The sequence below is a fragment of the Emys orbicularis genome, chromosome 19 (genome assembly GCF_028017835.1).
Source record: "Emys orbicularis isolate rEmyOrb1 chromosome 19, rEmyOrb1.hap1, whole genome shotgun sequence".
In the NCBI taxonomy this organism is placed as follows: Eukaryota; Metazoa; Chordata; order Testudines; family Emydidae; genus Emys; species Emys orbicularis.
Window position 1 is genome coordinate 668,471 of NC_088701.1, and position 15,602 is coordinate 684,072.

The 15,602-nt window shown below is 68.9% G+C and overlaps 1 protein-coding gene across 1 annotated transcript in view; it reads right to left on the reverse strand.

The window, feature by feature from the left end:
• Positions 1–1,458: 1,458 nt before the first annotated feature.
• Positions 1,459–15,602, reverse strand: part of COL5A3 (collagen type V alpha 3 chain) — a 47,070-nt gene continuing 32,926 nt past the window's right edge. Inside the window, exons 46-66 of the mRNA XM_065419607.1 lie at positions 15,349–15,402; positions 14,789–14,842; positions 14,050–14,103; positions 13,477–13,530; positions 13,056–13,163; positions 12,381–12,434; positions 11,901–11,954; positions 8,371–8,424; positions 7,981–8,034; positions 7,591–7,698; positions 7,077–7,130; positions 6,949–7,002; positions 5,822–5,929; positions 5,523–5,576; positions 5,182–5,217; positions 4,223–4,276; positions 3,583–3,832; positions 3,232–3,344; positions 2,535–2,603; positions 2,126–2,362; positions 1,459–1,605 (exon numbers count right to left, since the gene is read on the reverse strand). Of these exons, the coding sequence (XP_065275679.1) occupies positions 1,459–1,605; positions 2,126–2,362; positions 2,535–2,603; positions 3,232–3,344; positions 3,583–3,832; positions 4,223–4,276; positions 5,182–5,217; positions 5,523–5,576; positions 5,822–5,929; positions 6,949–7,002; positions 7,077–7,130; positions 7,591–7,698; positions 7,981–8,034; positions 8,371–8,424; positions 11,901–11,954; positions 12,381–12,434; positions 13,056–13,163; positions 13,477–13,530; positions 14,050–14,103; positions 14,789–14,842; positions 15,349–15,402 (1,824 nt within the window). The remainder of the gene's footprint in view (positions 1,606–2,125; positions 2,363–2,534; positions 2,604–3,231; positions 3,345–3,582; positions 3,833–4,222; positions 4,277–5,181; positions 5,218–5,522; positions 5,577–5,821; positions 5,930–6,948; positions 7,003–7,076; positions 7,131–7,590; positions 7,699–7,980; positions 8,035–8,370; positions 8,425–11,900; positions 11,955–12,380; positions 12,435–13,055; positions 13,164–13,476; positions 13,531–14,049; positions 14,104–14,788; positions 14,843–15,348; positions 15,403–15,602) is intronic.

Sequence of the window (15,602 nt, forward strand, 5' to 3'; positions counted from 1 at the left end):
GGGGCACCGGCAGAGCCTGGTGGGCCCCCTCAGCACAGGGTGGGGGGAGACAGCCACAGGCCTCTCTGTTCAGCAGGCCAGCAACAGTTGCCATAGCTACAAGAGCTGCTGGTCCCCGTTGCCATGGGCGATGAGAGGAGCTCCCTGCATCCCAGGGCAGCAGGGCCTGGCGGGGTGAGGGGGAGGTCACCCCGTCCCCCACATGCAGAGGAAGTCAGGAAGGGGGGCTGGCGGCCAGCGCGTGTGGGGGGGCTGGTGTCCATTGCCCCCCCCAGTATCAGGCCAGGCAGCTCCCACCTGTGTGCACCCCCCATTGCCCCACAGGCCCCCACCCATCATGGAGAAACCCCTCCAGCCTCCCCCCATTCACAGGCACAGGGCACTGGGTGAGTTCTGGGGAGACGTGGGGAGGCAGGAGGTTCAGGGGCTCAGAAGTGTGGGGCAGCGGTGGGGGGTTTCTGGGGCTCAGAGGTGTGGGGCAAACCTGGGGCACAGGGGCTCAGAGGTGTGGGGCAGGCCTGGGGCGCAGGGGCAGAGAGAGGCGCCAGGCGCTGCAGTTTCATACAGGTTGGTTTATCGTACAGTATCAGCGCTGGCACCACGTGGCTGAGATGCTGCGAGGTGGCCAAGAACAGACGTGGGGGCCCGGCGATGGGGTGGGGGGTGAGGTCTGGGTCTCTCACCCCCCCAGTGCTGCCCTCGGGCTCCACCCCAAGGGGTCTTGTGTGGGGGGTGCCGGATCCTTGCCCCCATTACGCACCCCACTGCCCAGCCATGGCTCCAGGGGCTCCAGCTTCACCCTCGTGCCGAGGGGCCGGGGGGGGCCAAGGGGGGTGTCCGGAGCCCCACCCTGAGCTACAGGCGTCTCCACGGGGGTGTCAGCTCTCGGCCCCTCCCAGCCCTGGACGGACGGACGCTCCTGGGCTGCCCAGGCCTCTCCCTGCTGGGAGGCCCCTGCGCTGGTCTGTTCAGTGGGACAGGGCCTGGATCCCCCAATCGGGCCCCTCGCCTGGGCGTCGTGGAGTCCCGGGGGGGCTGCTTTGCCCCCAGGGCCCGTCCCGCCCGGCTGGGCATTGTGGGGGGGCTGCTCGGCCTAGAGACGTGTCCAGTGCGTTGCTAACAGAGGCTCCGGGGGGGTATCATAGCACCATGGGGGGTCAGTCCGTGCCCTGCTCCCCGTTCAGGCCACAGAGAGGCGCCCGCCCGCCTGCCCCACAGCACCGGCCCTAATAGGGCTGGATGTCCCGCGGGGTCCCTGGGCTCGGGCTGGGGGCTGGTGGGGCCAGCGGCAGGGTCCTGAGTGCGCCCTGGAGACAGCGAGGAGGGGGCGCCCGTGGGGGGGCAGCGTGGCCCTGGGAGCCGCCCCCCTGGCAGTCCGGAGCAGGTCCCCAGAGATCTCTGCCTGGTGGAGGGCAGCCTGGCCCCGGGAGCGTCCCTGGGGGGCTCCGTCCGGTGCCCTCAGCCCATGAAGCAGACGGGTCCCAGCTCGAAGCCAAATTTCTGGTTGGCGGCTCCGAAGTCCGGCACGGCCACGTCGGCCAGGGGCAGCGGCTCTGGGTGGGACGATCTCACCTCCAGCACCGTGCGCGCCTGGCCCTGGCGCAGCTGCGGAGACACGGCCAGCGTCAGGGCTGGGGAGGGGCCAGCAGCCGGGGGGAGGGGCAACGAGGGGGAGGGGCAGCCTTGCCCAGGGGGAGGGGCAGAGAGGGGGAGGAGCCAGCAGCCCGGGGGAGGGGCCAGCAGCCCAGGGGGAGGGGCAGCCTTGCCCAGGGGGAGGGGCCAGCAGCCAGGGGGAGGGGCAGCCTTGGAGGCGGCCACTGAGCCATGGCCACAGGGACCATCCAGAAATTACTGCAGACCCTTGAGACCCGTCCCTGGGGGGGGGCACAGGGGTCCCCAGGGCCCAGGCTGGAGAGGCTCCGCCAAAGGAACGGCATGGCCAGGTGCCCGGCCCGGTCACTAGGTCCCGATCCCAGGGCTGTGGGGCAGGAGCAGTGGGAGCAGGTGTGGCCGGGCTGTGGGGCAGGTAGGGGGTGGGAGATGTGGGGCGGGGGCAGCAGGGGGAGGTGTGGCCGGGCTGTGGGGCAGGCAGGGGGGCGGGGTCCATGGGGCGGGGCCAGTTCACCTGGCAGCCGTCGTGCAGGGCGCGGATGGGGGCCGCGGGGTGGTCGTGCCCCAGCTCCTGGCCGTCGGCCCCCCGGAAGCGCAGGGCCTGGGCGTAGCTGGCGGCCCCGGCGTGGAACCAGGCGGCCGAGTCCTGGCAGCTGAGCGTGAAGTTCTGGCGGGCGCCGGCACTCAGCAGCCGCAGGAAGGTCAGTTGGGTCACGCCCAGCGGGTTCCCGTCCGCGTCCACGTAGGAGAACTGCGGGGGGCAGAACCGGGCACACGGCCTTAGCCAGGGACCCCCCAGCTCCCGCCCAGCTCCCCCCCCACGCCCCACCCCCCCACCCCGACCCTCCAACCCCCCTAGTGCCCTGCGACCCCCCCAAACCCCACCCGATACGCCAGGCCCAGCCCCCCCGGCCCCGGCCTACCTTCCTGCCCCTCCTGAAGGTGCTGAACCAGCTCCCCGGCTTCTCCTTGCTCCAGGCAGCCAGTCGCACCTGGGGGGCGAGAGGGGACGGAGCTCTGCCGGTGCCCCCTCACTCCCGACCTGCAGCCCTGCCCCCCCAACTCTGCCGGTGCCCCTCACTCCCGACCCGCAGCCCCTGCTAGCCCAGCCCAGCCCCCCCACTCTGCCAGTGCCCCCTCACTCCCGACTCCCAGCCCCTGCTAGCCCAGCCCAGCCCCCCCACTCTGCCAGTGCCCCCTCACTCCCGACTCCCAGCCCCTGCTAGCCCAGCCCAGCCCCCCCACTCTGCCAGTGCCCCCTCACTCCCGACCCCCAGCCCCTGCTAGCCCAGCCCAGCCCAGCCCCCCCACTCTGCCAGTGCCCCCTCACTCCCGACTCTCAGCCCCTGCTAGCCCAGCCCCCCCCCACTCTGCCAGTGCCCCCTCACTCCCGACCCGCAGCCCCTGCTAGCCCAGCCCTGCCCCCCCAACTCTGCCGGTGCCCCTCACTCCCGACCCACAGCCCCTGCTAGCCCAGCCCTGCCCCCCCAGCTCTGCCGATGCCCCTCACTCCTGACCCACAGCCCCTGCCTGCCCAGCTCTGGGCTCCACCCAGCGCTACTGGTGCCCCTCACTCCTGACCCACAGCCCCTGCTAGCCCAGCCCTGCCCCCCCACTCACACTCTGGAATCTCTTGTCTGGGAACAGGCAGGTCTCGCCGCCCGCTGTGAAGTTGCAGAAAACCTTGAAGGCGTCTCGGGCGCAGCCCTGGTTGGGGTCGATCCAGTACTCGCCTGCGGGAGGGAAGAGATTGGGGGGCAGCCACAGGGGCCTTCCCCAGGCTGGTCCCTCCGAACGCCCGGCCTGCCCCCCCTGAGGGGCATCCCCGTCTCACCCTCTGGCGTGGGCATGGCACAGATGTACCCACAGACCCGGCCTGGACCCCCCATTCCCCAGCACCCACGCCAGACAGCAGGATCTTGGGCCCCCTCCCCGGACTCCCCACGCCCCCAGGGTCCCGCGGGGGCTCACCGTCGGGGAAGTGGGGGTGACACAGCTGCAGCTCCTTGCAGACGCGGGCTGGGCTCTCGGGGGTACCCAGGGGGCGTCTCAGCTGCTCGACCTCGGTGCGCAGGGAGCTGAGCGAGGCGAACACCTCCTCCAGCCCCTCGGGCACGGAGTCGGGGGGCCCCGCCTGGTCCCCCTGCTCCCCCTCCACCTCCCGGAGCCTCTTCCGGACCCCCTCCATGGGCAGCGGCTCCCGCAGCTCCGCCGGGCGGCCCTGGGCCGAGACACGGGTGTGAGGGGCCCGGGCAGCACCCCGGGGGCCTCTGGGACGGGGCCTCTGGGACGGGACCCCAGCCAGGGGGCATTGCCCCCAACTCCACCCCCATGCCCAGGCTCGGGGTCCTCCGCCCCCTGCTGCCTCCTCAGCCCCCGCTGCCCCCAGTGGACCCCCAGCTCCACTGGCCCCTCCGCTGCCCCCCCAGCCCCTGCTTCCCCCCCAGCCCCCACTGGCCCCCCTGCTCCCCCCCAGCCCCCAGCGGCCCCCTTGCTGCCCCACTGCCCCTCCAGCCACCGCTGCCCCCTGCTTCCCCCCAGCCCCCGCTGCCCCCCCAGCCCTCGCTGCTCCCTGCTGCCTCCCAGCCCCCTGCTGCCCCCCAGCACTCACCGGTGGCCCTGGGGATCCAGGGGGTCCTGTGTCTCCTCTGGGGCCCAGGGCTCCCTGCAGAGGAAGGGTCAGACCCCAGCCAGAAACTCCTGCTGCCCCTCCCCTCCCCCACAGCCTCCCCATCGCCCCCTGCTGCCCCCTCCTCTCCCCATCGCCCCCCTGCCGCCCCTCCCCTCCCCCACAGCCTCCCCATTGCCCCCTGCTGCCCCCTCCCCTCCCCATCGCCCCCTGCCGCCCCTCCCCTCCCCCACAGCCTCCCCCCACCCCCTGCAGCCCCTCCCCTCCCCCACAGCCTCCCCATCACCCCCTGCCGCCCCTCCCCTCCCCTCCCCCACAGCCTTCCCATCGCCCCCTGCTGCCCCCTCCTCTCCCCATCGCCCCCCTGCCGCCCTCCCCTCCCCCACAGCCCCCCCATTGCCCCCTGCTGCCCCCTCCCCTCCCCATCGCCCCCTGCCGCCCCTCCCCTCCCCCACAGCCTCCCCCCACCCCCTGCAGCCCCTCCCCTCCCCCACAGCCTCCCCATCACCCCCTGCCGCCCCTCCCCTCCCCTCCCCCACAGCCTTCCCATCGCCCCCTGCTGCCCCCTCCTCTCCCCATCGCCCCCCTGCCGCCCTCCCCTCCCCCACAGCCTCCCCATTGCCCCCTGCTGCCCCCTCCCCTCCCCATCGTCCCCTGCCGCCCCTCCCCTCCCCCACAGCCTCCCCCCACCCCCTGCAGCCCCTCCCCTCCCCTCCCCCACAGCCTCCCCCCCACCCCCTGCAGCAGGACCTGCGCCAGCAGCCCCCAGGGACTGACAGACCCTGGCTATGGAAGAGATCACGTGGGTCGGGAGCCAGGACTCCTGGGTTCCCCCCCAGCTCTGTGGGGAAGGGGGTCTGGTTTCCTGGCTGTGGTCTGGGGGCTGCCCCCCCTTCCTCCCCGCCCTTCCTGGAGCCCCAATCCCTGCCCTGGGCACTCACCGGCGACCCCTTGGAGCCCTTCTGGCCCAGCGGCCCCTGTGGAGAGAATGGGGGGGGGGTGAGCGACGGGGGAGGGTGCTGGGGGGTCCTGGAGCCAGGACAGGGGTGGGGGCCATTCTCCAGGGGTCTCTGGGTGGCGCTGTGGGTCTCCAGCCCAGCTCCCGCCCCCTCTCTTGGACAGAGGGGGCGGGCGAGGGGCCCTGGTGTGTGGAGAGGGCGGGCGAGGGGCCCCGGGGCGCGGAGGGGGTGGGCGAGGGACCCTGGGGCGCGGAGGGGGCGGGCGAGGGACCCTGGGGCGCGGAGGGGGCGGGCGAGGGGCCCAGCGGCCGTGTGATACTCACCGCGAGCCCAGGGGATCCAGGGGGTCCTGGGGGGCCAATGGGGCCGGCCAAGCCCTGCGGGGCAAGGAACATGTCAGCTCCGCTCCCCCCGACCAGACGCTGACCGACGGCCACGGGGGACCCCACTGCTGACGGTGCAGACCCAGACGTGTGTCCCCAGCACTGGGAGATGTGGGGGGCACACGCAGCCTCCCCATCCTGCCTGAGCCCCCCACCCCCCACGCAGCCCCCACATCTCACACGCAGCCCCCCATCCTGCCTGAGCCCCCCACCCACCTGCCCCAGCCCCACATACTCACAGGGTCTCCTTTGGGCCCTGGGACCCCCTGGTTGCCAGGCAGCCCCTGGTCGCCCTTCTCCCCCATCTCCCCTGGGGGGCCGATGAGCCCGATGAGCCCTGCGTGACCCTGGGGGGGCAGAGGGTTTAGCTGAGGGGGACATCTGTGCCATGGAGCCGGGGGGGTCTGTCCCACAGAGCTGGGGGGGGTCTGTCCTGCGGGACCCCGCTCTGGGCAGTGGTGTAAACAGGGTGCCGAAGTGGGAATGTTCTTAATGTTTTCTCGGAACACAGTGTGTGCCTCAGTTTCCCCATGTACTGCTGGGGGATTCGGGTGTGTGACCCTGCAGAGACCCCCAGAGGGCAGGTGTAAGTACCCTCGGCACAGGCAGTGGGGGCCAGACTGTAACCTAGCAACCGACACCCCCCCCCAAGGTGTTGGGACCAAAGAGACCAGGGGAGGGCGGTTATGGGGGTGGGGGTTGGAGGCCAGGCAGCTGGAGGCTGGTCAGTCTCCTGGTTTGGGACTGGGGGGGGCAGGAGTCTGGATCCCCCCCCAACTGGACGTTTTGCTGAGTCCCGGCTCCCTGGGCTGCCGAGCTCTGTACCCACCTGTGCCCCACGCCGGCTGGGAGTGGGGGCAGGGCCTGTGGGGCTCCCCTGGGGTCCTGCCCAGGGGGTCCCGCCGTGGGGGGCTCATGGGGTGACCGAACGCTCCGAGCCATTCCCGAGCGCAGGGGCAATACGTTAAAACAAATGAACGACCCCAGCTGGATGCGGCCCCCCCCGCCCCTGCGACAAGGACCCAGGAGTCCGGCCCCTGTCCCGGGGCTGGACGCTGGGTTAAGGCCCCCAGCGAGGGCAGCGCTGGCTGTGATGGGGCCTGGCGCAGGCCAGCTGTGGGGCTGGCAGCAGTGGCCGCAGCACGGGCCCCATGTCGGGGGAGCTCACAACTGGGGGCAGATCCCAGGCGCAGGGGGGGGCAACAAGCCGAGGGGGGGCTCTGAGTGGGGGGGGCCATTCCTGGGCCTGCAGGGGACTGGGGGGAGGGGCCATGCCAGGCAGCAAGGGGAGGGGGAGGGGGAGGGGAAGGGGAGATGGCTGAGCAGTGGGGGGGAGGGGCAGGCCCCCCCATGGGGCCCCACTCACCTTGTCACCCTTGTAGCCGGGGTCTCCCTTGAGGCCGGGCAAACCTGTGGGGCCCTGTGAGAGATGAGAGGCCATTACCCTTAGTGCCCCAGCCCTGCCCCCGAGCCCTGCCCCCGGAGCTCACTCACCGTGGGGCCCGGCGGCCCTGCCTGCCCCGGGGCCCCCAACAGGCCCTGCTCCCCCTGGGGAGGAAACACAGAGTTATGAGACGTGGCTCCCCCAAACCGAGCCCCCCCAGCCACAGGGCGAGTCCCTGACCCCCCGCCAGCTCCAGACAAGGTCACCCCACAGACCAAGCGCCCCCCAATTCTCTCATCCGGCCCTCCTGCCCTGTCCCCTCTGCTCACCCCCACCCGCCCAGCCCCCTGCCACCCCCCCAGCTGCCCCCCGCCCCCTCACTCACCGGCCCTGCCCCCTCTGCTCACCCCCCCCAGCCCCCTGCCGCCCCCCCAGCTGCCCTCCGCCCCCTCACTCACCGGCCCTGCCCCCTCTGCTCACCCCCACCCCCTCACTCACTGTCCCTGCCCCCTCTGCTCACCCCCACCCACCCAGCCCCCTGCTACCCCTGCAGCTGCCCACCGCCCCCTCACTCACCGGCCCCACCCCCCCACCCCCATCGCGCCCCACCAGGCTGGCACTCACGGCTGCACCGGGGATCCCGCGCAGACCTTCTGAGCCAGGCCGGCCGGGGGGGCCCTGCACCCCCACGGGGCCCATCTTCCCGGGAGGTCCCTCGGTGCCCGGCTCGCCCTGGGCAGCGGGAGAAGGGGCCGCGTCAGAGCCTGGGCCCCAGGCAGGGATCCCCACCTCGCCAGCTCCCGGGTGGGGGGGGATCGAGTTGGGGGGGTCTCAGCCCAGCCCTGGGGGCAGGTCTCCCAAGCACACAGACCCCCAGACATCCCCCCCCGGGCCCCTGGCTGCCAGCTCAGCACAGATGGGGGCTGACCCGACCCCGGGGGGGAGGGGGTAAGGCCTGGCAGCGCCCGCGACGAGGCACCAGAAGTGCTGGGGGGCTGGGGGGGGTCCCCTTACCTTGGCGCCCTTCTCGCCCGGCCGACCCTCGCGCCCAGCTGGCCCCACCGCACCCTGCACAGAGAGAGGGCGAGTGAGTCACCCGCACCCCCTGTGCAGCCCCCCACCCCGACCCCACTGGGCCCCTCCCCCAGACCCCAACCCCACTGGGCCCCTCCCCCAATCCCCTCCTCCCTTACCCCACTGGGCCCCTCCCCCAGATCCTGACCCCATTAGCTTGTCCCCCAATCCCCCCACCCCGACCCCAATGGGCCCCTCCCCCAGATCCTGACCCCATTAGCCTGTCCCCCAATCCCCTCCTCCCTGACCCCACTGGGTCCCTCCCCACAGATCCTGACCCCACTGGGCCCCTCCCCCAAGAGCCGTGACCCACTGGCAGCCTCTACTCACCCTCTTCCCTGGGGGACCGGGGGGACCCGGTTCCCCAGAAGCACCTGCTGGGCCCTGCACACAAACCACAAGGTCAGTAGGAGCCTGGGGGCTGGCAATAGGGGGCCCCACACACTCAGGGGAAGGGGCCCCAGAAACTGACAAGGAGCTTCAGCTATAGCTCAGCACCCCCCCTCCACAGGGCCCTTTGCTTAGGGGCACCGGGCACCATCCCCCAGGGGTCTCTCTGTTAGGGGTGCTGGGCACCCAGGGGTCCCCCCATCGCCCAGGGGTCTCTGTTAGGGGTGCTGGGCACCCTCTGGACTTTGCGCTGTGACGGGGGGGGGAAGGGTTACGCAGTGCAGGAGAGGGGAGGTGCGCGCGTCTGGACAGGACATAGACCCCTTGCAGCCACAGCCGGAGGGAGATTTTCCTGGCCTTGCGCAGGGACGCTGAGGGGGCCCCCAGATCGGGGGCCCAGGACGGCAGATGAGAGTCTGGGCCTCACAGATCCCAAGGCACTGCTGTGCCCATCTCGTCCGACTCCAACCGGCCAGAGCCCTGCAGCCCCCAGGCGGACTGAAGAGTTGCCAGCGCTGGGCTGGGACGGGCCAGTGGCTAATCACGCTCCCGGGTAACGGCCTCATTCGCAGCCTGGATGCGTCTGGCTGCCCCGGCCAGCCTGGAGCGCGTTCAGTGGGGGAGCCGCGTGTAAATACCCACCCCCCCATGGCGCTGATCTTCACCCCTCACCCTTCTGTTCAGCTGCGTCAGCGGCTGGTGGCCACCTGGTCACGGGCCAGCCCAGGCTCGGGGCAACCCGGGCGGATCCTGTTCTGTACACGGCCCCGAGGCTCCTGCCAGAGCCAGGGTGCTGGGCTGGACAGGCCATCGCGTGCCCCAGCCTGGCCGTCCCGGTGTTCACAAATACATCGAGCTCTTGGCATTTCTCACTCTAAGGCAGCTTCTCCGACCCCCCTCCAATGTATCAACCTCCTGCCTGAATAATCCAGGAGCGTCTCAACCAGAAAAGATCCGCAACCAATCCCTACGGTAGGAGCCGTCTGTTCAAGCCGCACCGGAGACGCTAAGGGCCTCTCTCAACAGATCCTTATTTCAGCAGCTACAGAAAACGCCAGCCCTCGGCCATCACAACCAGCCTCTTTCTGGCCATTCCCTAATGGCCAGCGAGCCACCGGACCATCACTGACGACAGCTGAGAGCCAGATACAACTCGGCTCCTGCGTAACGTCAGAACGGCCAGACCGGGTCAGAGCAAAGGTCCATCTAGCCCAGTGTCCGGCCTCTGACAGTGGCCAATGCCAGGTGCCCCAGAGGGAATGAACAGAACAGGGAATCATCAAGTGATCCAGCCCCTGTCGCCCATTCCCAGTGTCTGGCAAACAGAGGCTAGGGACACCATCCCTGCCCAGCCTGGCTAATAGCCATTGATGGACCTATCCTCCATGAACTGATCTAGTTCTTTTTTGAACCCTGTTATAGTCTTGGCCTTCACAACATCCTCTGGCAAGGAGTTCCACAGGTTGACTGTGCATTGTGTGAACATATACTTCCTTTTGTTTGTTTTAAACCTGCTGCCTATTAATTTCATTTGGTGACCCTGGTCCTTGTGTTACGTGAATGCATAAATAACACTTCCTTATTTACTTTCTCCACACCAGTCATGATTTTATAGACCTCCATCATATCCCCCCTTAGTCATCTCTTTTCCAACCTGAATAGTCCCAGTCATTTTAATCTCTCCTCATACAGAAGCTGATCCATAACGGGGTGACCAGATCTGCCCGCAGCATTCAAGGGGTGGGCGTCCCATGGGTTTATATAGAGGCAATAGGACAGTTTCTGTCTTATTATCTGTCCCTTTGCTAACGGTTCCCAACATCCCATTCGTTTCTGTGCCTGATGCTGCACACTGCCTGGATGTTTTCAGAGAACTCTCCACCATGGCTCCTGCATCTCGCCCTGGGGCAGCTGACGTTCACCCTGAACACAAAGAAACTCCCAGGTGTGGTGGGCCCATGGCTCCCGACAGCCAATCGGGGGAGTTGGGGGGCTGAGTGACAGTGGGCAGGTGACTGGTTTGTTGCCTTCAGGCCAGCTGGAGCAGGGACCCAGACAGGACAGGGTGGAGCAGGCTGGATACCAGGGTTCAGAAGACACTCAACCTTCAGCCCCCGGCTAGCCCCACGCACCCAGCCTCCCCTGCCCTGGTTTGTCCCTGCGGGTGTGGCTGGGTTTGTATTTCCTTTCCCTGCTCCCCGCCCCAGCAGCCAGCCTGTGCGCGTCCCTCCTAGACAAGCCAGCGGGGCAGCTTGGCAGCTCTCGCCCCCGGACTGACAGAGCCGGAGATCCGGCCCAGATGGGCTCCCTGGCGGCTCGGCTGGGCGGAGCCCTGGTCTGATGAAGCGAGCAATTTTCTGGATGGTTTGCATGAACACTGTGTGTGCCTCAGTTTCCCTGTGTGCTGCGTGTGTAAGGAGGGGTGGCGGGGGCGGGGGGTTGCTGCAGGGGACCAGGTGTGACCTTGCCTAGCAGCCAGGACCCCGGACACTGGCCTGGAGATGGGGGACCCAGCAACTGGTGACCGGGAGGCCCCCCCAGCTCGGGAGCAGCCGGTTCTGGCCAGCGGGTGGGGGGGGGGGGAACAAAGGACAGAAGAAAGAGGGCCCAGGCGGCCTGTTTACCTGGGACAGAAGACAAAGGGCGGAGGAGGGGCTGGCGGGGGAGGGGATATAGGGCCAGGCCGAGGCCCCTGAGACCTGCCTGGGCTGGATTCAGACGTACAATAAACCTCCTGTTTGAGGCTGGCTGGGTCACTGCTGGCAGCGACTGGGGGAGGGGGCGTTGCTCCCTCTGGGGTGGGGGGTCCCGGGGCCCACGGCAGAGCCAGGCTGCTGAAGGCTCAGAGGTGTGGTCCCAGGAGGCGGTGGGGCCAGCAGGCCTGGCCCCAGTGAGCGAGCGCCACCCTCGCCGGGGCACTGTGGGGCATTGCTCCCGGGGCCGTTCGGAGCCAAGAGCCGGGGCCTGGCTCGGCCGCATGGCCCATGTCGGAGCCTTCGCTGCTCTGCGCCAACCTGGGGCCGTCCCGGGGCCGGGGGCCAACGAGCCCGTCTCTGCTTGGGGGACGCGCCCGGGGGTCGCTGCCGGTCCTGCCTGAGCCGCGCTGGTCCCTGCAGAGGGGCCAGGTCTGTGCCCAGGCCTCGGGCTCAGCCGGACCCACCGGGCAGAGCTCACGGCGGGCAGCAGGAGGGCTGGAGCCCCCAGGCTCAGCCTCGGAGGCGGTGAGGCGCGTGGCCAGGCCTGCGGGAAGAGCGGGTCCCCTGTGGGCTCTGGCACGCCGAGGGGCTCCTGCCCGGGGGGCTCAGCACAGAGCTGTGGATCTGTGACATCCCCCCCCCCGTCACGTGTTGGCCCCTCTGTTAGGGGGCCCGGGGCCTTTCCCTCAGGGGCTCTGGGTGCTGCTCCCAGCCCATGGCAGGAGACGGTGCCTGTGCAGCGTGGGCCCCCCCCCCGTTGCTGCCATCACTCACCGGCATGCCGGGGTCCCCGCCGTCACCCTTCTCCCCGGGGGCTCCGTCCAGGCCCTGCGCACATGGGACGGGTTAGTGCCCCATCCCAGCCAGAGCCACCCCCCCACTGGCAACCAAGGGGCTGCCCAAACTCAGCACTGCCCCCCTCCTGGGAACAGAGCTGGGGAGAGAACCCAGGAGTCCTGGCTCCAGCCCTCCCCCCGCCAACCACTAGCCCCCACTCCCCTCCCAGAGCCAGGGGTAGAACCCAGGAGTCCTGGACAGACCCCTGCCCCCAGGGCCTGGCTGGACTGGGCTGATGCTGCCACGTGCTGGGGCAGCCCCGGGAACTCCCTTGCCCCCCTCATGTGGGGGCAGCACAGCGAGGCCGCAGGGGCTGTGTGCCCAGGTCCCCGTTTGCAGGCACAGTCTGGGGGGACATGGGGGACCCGGGCCTGTCAGGATGGGCTGGAGCCACGTGGGATGAGCAGGGGTACTCACCGGCACCCCAGGGTCTCCAGGGGGGCCTGGGTCGCCAGGGAAGCCGATGGGGCCCTGCAGGGAGAAAGGGTCCGTGAGCCGGAGGCAGAGCCCGAGAGACCCCCCAAGGCCTGGACACCAGGGCAGTGGGGGCAACTGGGGGCTGGGCGGGTGTGAGGGGGGGGGGGTGTGTTGGGGGGGTGCAGGGTGAGGGCAGGTGTCAGTAATGAAGTCACTTCCCCGTTCCCCTTATTCCTGGCCCCATGAAGCCCCCCCAGCCCTGCTGGCGCCATGCAGAGCCCCCCTCCTGTGCCCCCCAGCCCCACTGGCCCCATGCAGAGCCCTCCCCCCCCGTACTGACCCCATGCTGTGCCCCCTAGCCCCGCTGGCACCATGCTGTGCCCCCCAGCCCTGCTGGCCCCATGCGGTGCCCCCCTCCTGTGCCCCCCAGCCCCACTGGCCCCATGCAGAGCCCTCCCCCCCGCACTGACCCCATGCTGTGCCCTCTAGCCCCGCTGGCACCATGCTGTGCCCCCCAGCCCTGCTGGCCCCATGCGGTGCCCCCCTCCTGTGCCCCCCCCCGCTGGCCCCATGCTGTGCCCCCCAGCCCTGCTGGCCCCCTCCTGTGCCCCCCAGCCCCGCTGGCCCCCTCCTGTGCCCCCCATGCTGTGACCCCCCCAGCCCTGCTGCACTCACCAGGTTGCCTTTGGCTCCGTCCTCTCCTGGGGGCCCCCTCTTGCCTGGGGCCCCAGCGGCGCCCGACAGCCCGGAATCCCCCTTCTCCCCCAGCTCCCCATTCATGCCCTGCAGGGAGACACGGGCATCGGGGCCGGCACTGGGGGGCAGCGTCCCCCCCCCCCGGCACTGCTTCCCCCGCTCCATGGTGGCCCCCGCATGGGGCTGGTGGACACAGGACAGCGTGGCATTAACCTGTGGGCCTAGCTGCCGCAGGACGGCGCTGGGCTGGGCCCCCTCAGGGCAGGGCCAGACACCCTCAATTCACTTCCAGCCCCCAGACCGCTCAGCATGCTGCCGGGGGGCCCAGTCCCTGGTCCCCGCTGCGTGTGTCCTGGGCATAGACAGAGACACCCCCGTCCCACTGTGCCCCAGAACTTACCGGCCGGCCCAGCTCCCCTTGGGCCCCGGGGTCTCCCGCCTCGCCCGGCTCCCCCTGCGCAAGGAGAGACGAGCAGAGTGAGCCCCGCGCTGCTGCCCCCCCCGGCCCAGGTGATGGGCTCAGCCCTGCCAGGCTGGGGGACCCAGAGGGCAAGGCGGGGGGCAGGATAGAGAAGGGGGGGATTTCTGTAAAATTTATATGGAAACTATGAGTGACTCAGTTTCCCCACTTGCACTGTACTGCTCCCCCGCCCCCCCGAGTGTTCATTTTCCTTCTGGGGCGGGGGAGAGGGGAGGGGGGCTATGGCCCCACCGGCCTGTGTGGGCTGGCAGGGTTCACTGCCCTGGAGAGACCAGAGCTGGGCAGGGGAGGGGGCTGGGATGGGGCCCTAGGGAGGGGGCTGGCACAGGGGAGGGGGGTGTGCAGGGACATTGCTGGGAGGGGGCCCGTAACTGGCTCTGGGGGGCGGAAGGTTCCCATGCACCCTTCCCAGCTGGGGTCCCCAGGGCCCTGACTGGGGCGGGGGTGGGGGGGGGTCACAGCATCAGATCCAGTGCCCCTCCCCCAACTCACCTTGTCCCCGACGGCGCCCGGCTGACCCGTTCCACCTGGCATCCCCTGGGGGCCCTAGGGACAGGGGGATGGGGGGGGGGGACAGGGCCAGAAAGAGTTAATTAGGTTAATTACCTCCCAGACTGACCTGACCCAGGGCCGAATGTTAGTATGTAACTGAGCAGAGCTGGGAAATGCAGCCGCATTGTTAGGGGTAGAAGGGAGCTGGGTGCTCAGGGCTTGGGATGGCAGCAAACAAGTCTGGTCTATTGCTAGAGCTTTGATTCAAAGATCAACAAAGGAGAATTAGTATTTAGGGAGACACTGGAGTGATATAGTATTATTGTCTCTATGTCTCTTTGCAGGTTGTGGTAACCTGGATCTGAACTGTTAATGGATAAATTACCCTGTGCTAATTGCCAGGATGGTTGGGAGAAGGAGAGTTAAGCCTATTGTTTTCTCAGGCCGAAAGGCTGCTGGAAATGTATAAAAACCCTGGGACACGATCCTGCTGCATCTCAGATCTGCTTTGGGTTTCAAGAGGGGGAAACCCTGAGCCACAAGGATTGAGATCCCCAGTCACTGACTGGAGCCACCCTGAATATGGACATTGGACTATAACCTATGGACCATTTGGCAACTACAAACTCATCATCCTTCCTTCCCCCCAGGGAGTGGGGCTCACAGCAGCCTCTGCCCCCCAGACACCCCCTGCCCCTGGAACTTCCCCCCCCCCCCCAGGAATGGACAGGAAACTCACATCGCCGCCTGCAGGTCCCTGCGCCCCACGTGGCCCCGCAGCGCCGGGGGGGCCCTGCAGAGAAGGGAAAGGACAGGCAGTTAGAGCCAGGGAGTACAGGGCACCCGATGGGCAGTCACTTGGGGAGGGGCAGGAGGGGGATCTGAGGGGAAGCGGAGGGGCAGGGGGATGTTTTCACACAACACACAGTCAACCTGTGGAACTCCTTGCCAGAGGATGTTGTGAAGGCCAAGACTATAACAGGGTTCAAAAAGGAACTAGATAAGTTCATGCAGGACAGGTCCATCAATGGCTATTAGCCAGGCTGGGCAGGGATGGTGTCCCTAGCCTCTGTTTGCCAGAAGCTGGGAATGGGCGACAGGGGATGGGTCACTTGATGATTCCTTGTTCTGTTCATTCCCTCTGGGGCACCTGGCATTGGCCACTGTCAGAGGACAGGATACTGGGCTGGATGAACCCTTGGTCTGACCCAGTCTGGCTGTTCTGAAGTTCTTATGGGAGCTGAGAGGAGGAGGGGACAAGGGGGGGAGAGGGAGCTGAGGGGCGGGGGAAGCTCATACCATGGGGCCGACATCTCCGCTCTCACCCTTCTCGCCCTGTGGGCCCGGCATGCCCTGCGGAGAACCACACGGGGGGTTAACTGGGGGCATAGGGGCTGCCTGACCCCTCCTGGGACAAGGGCCCCTCCAGCTCACAGGCCTACCCCCAAACTGCTCCGCTGGCACCAACCCGCAGCCCCCACTACCCCAGCCCAGCCCTGCCCCCCCAGCCCTGCTGGTGCCCCTCACTCCCGCCCGCAGCCCCTGCCAGCCCA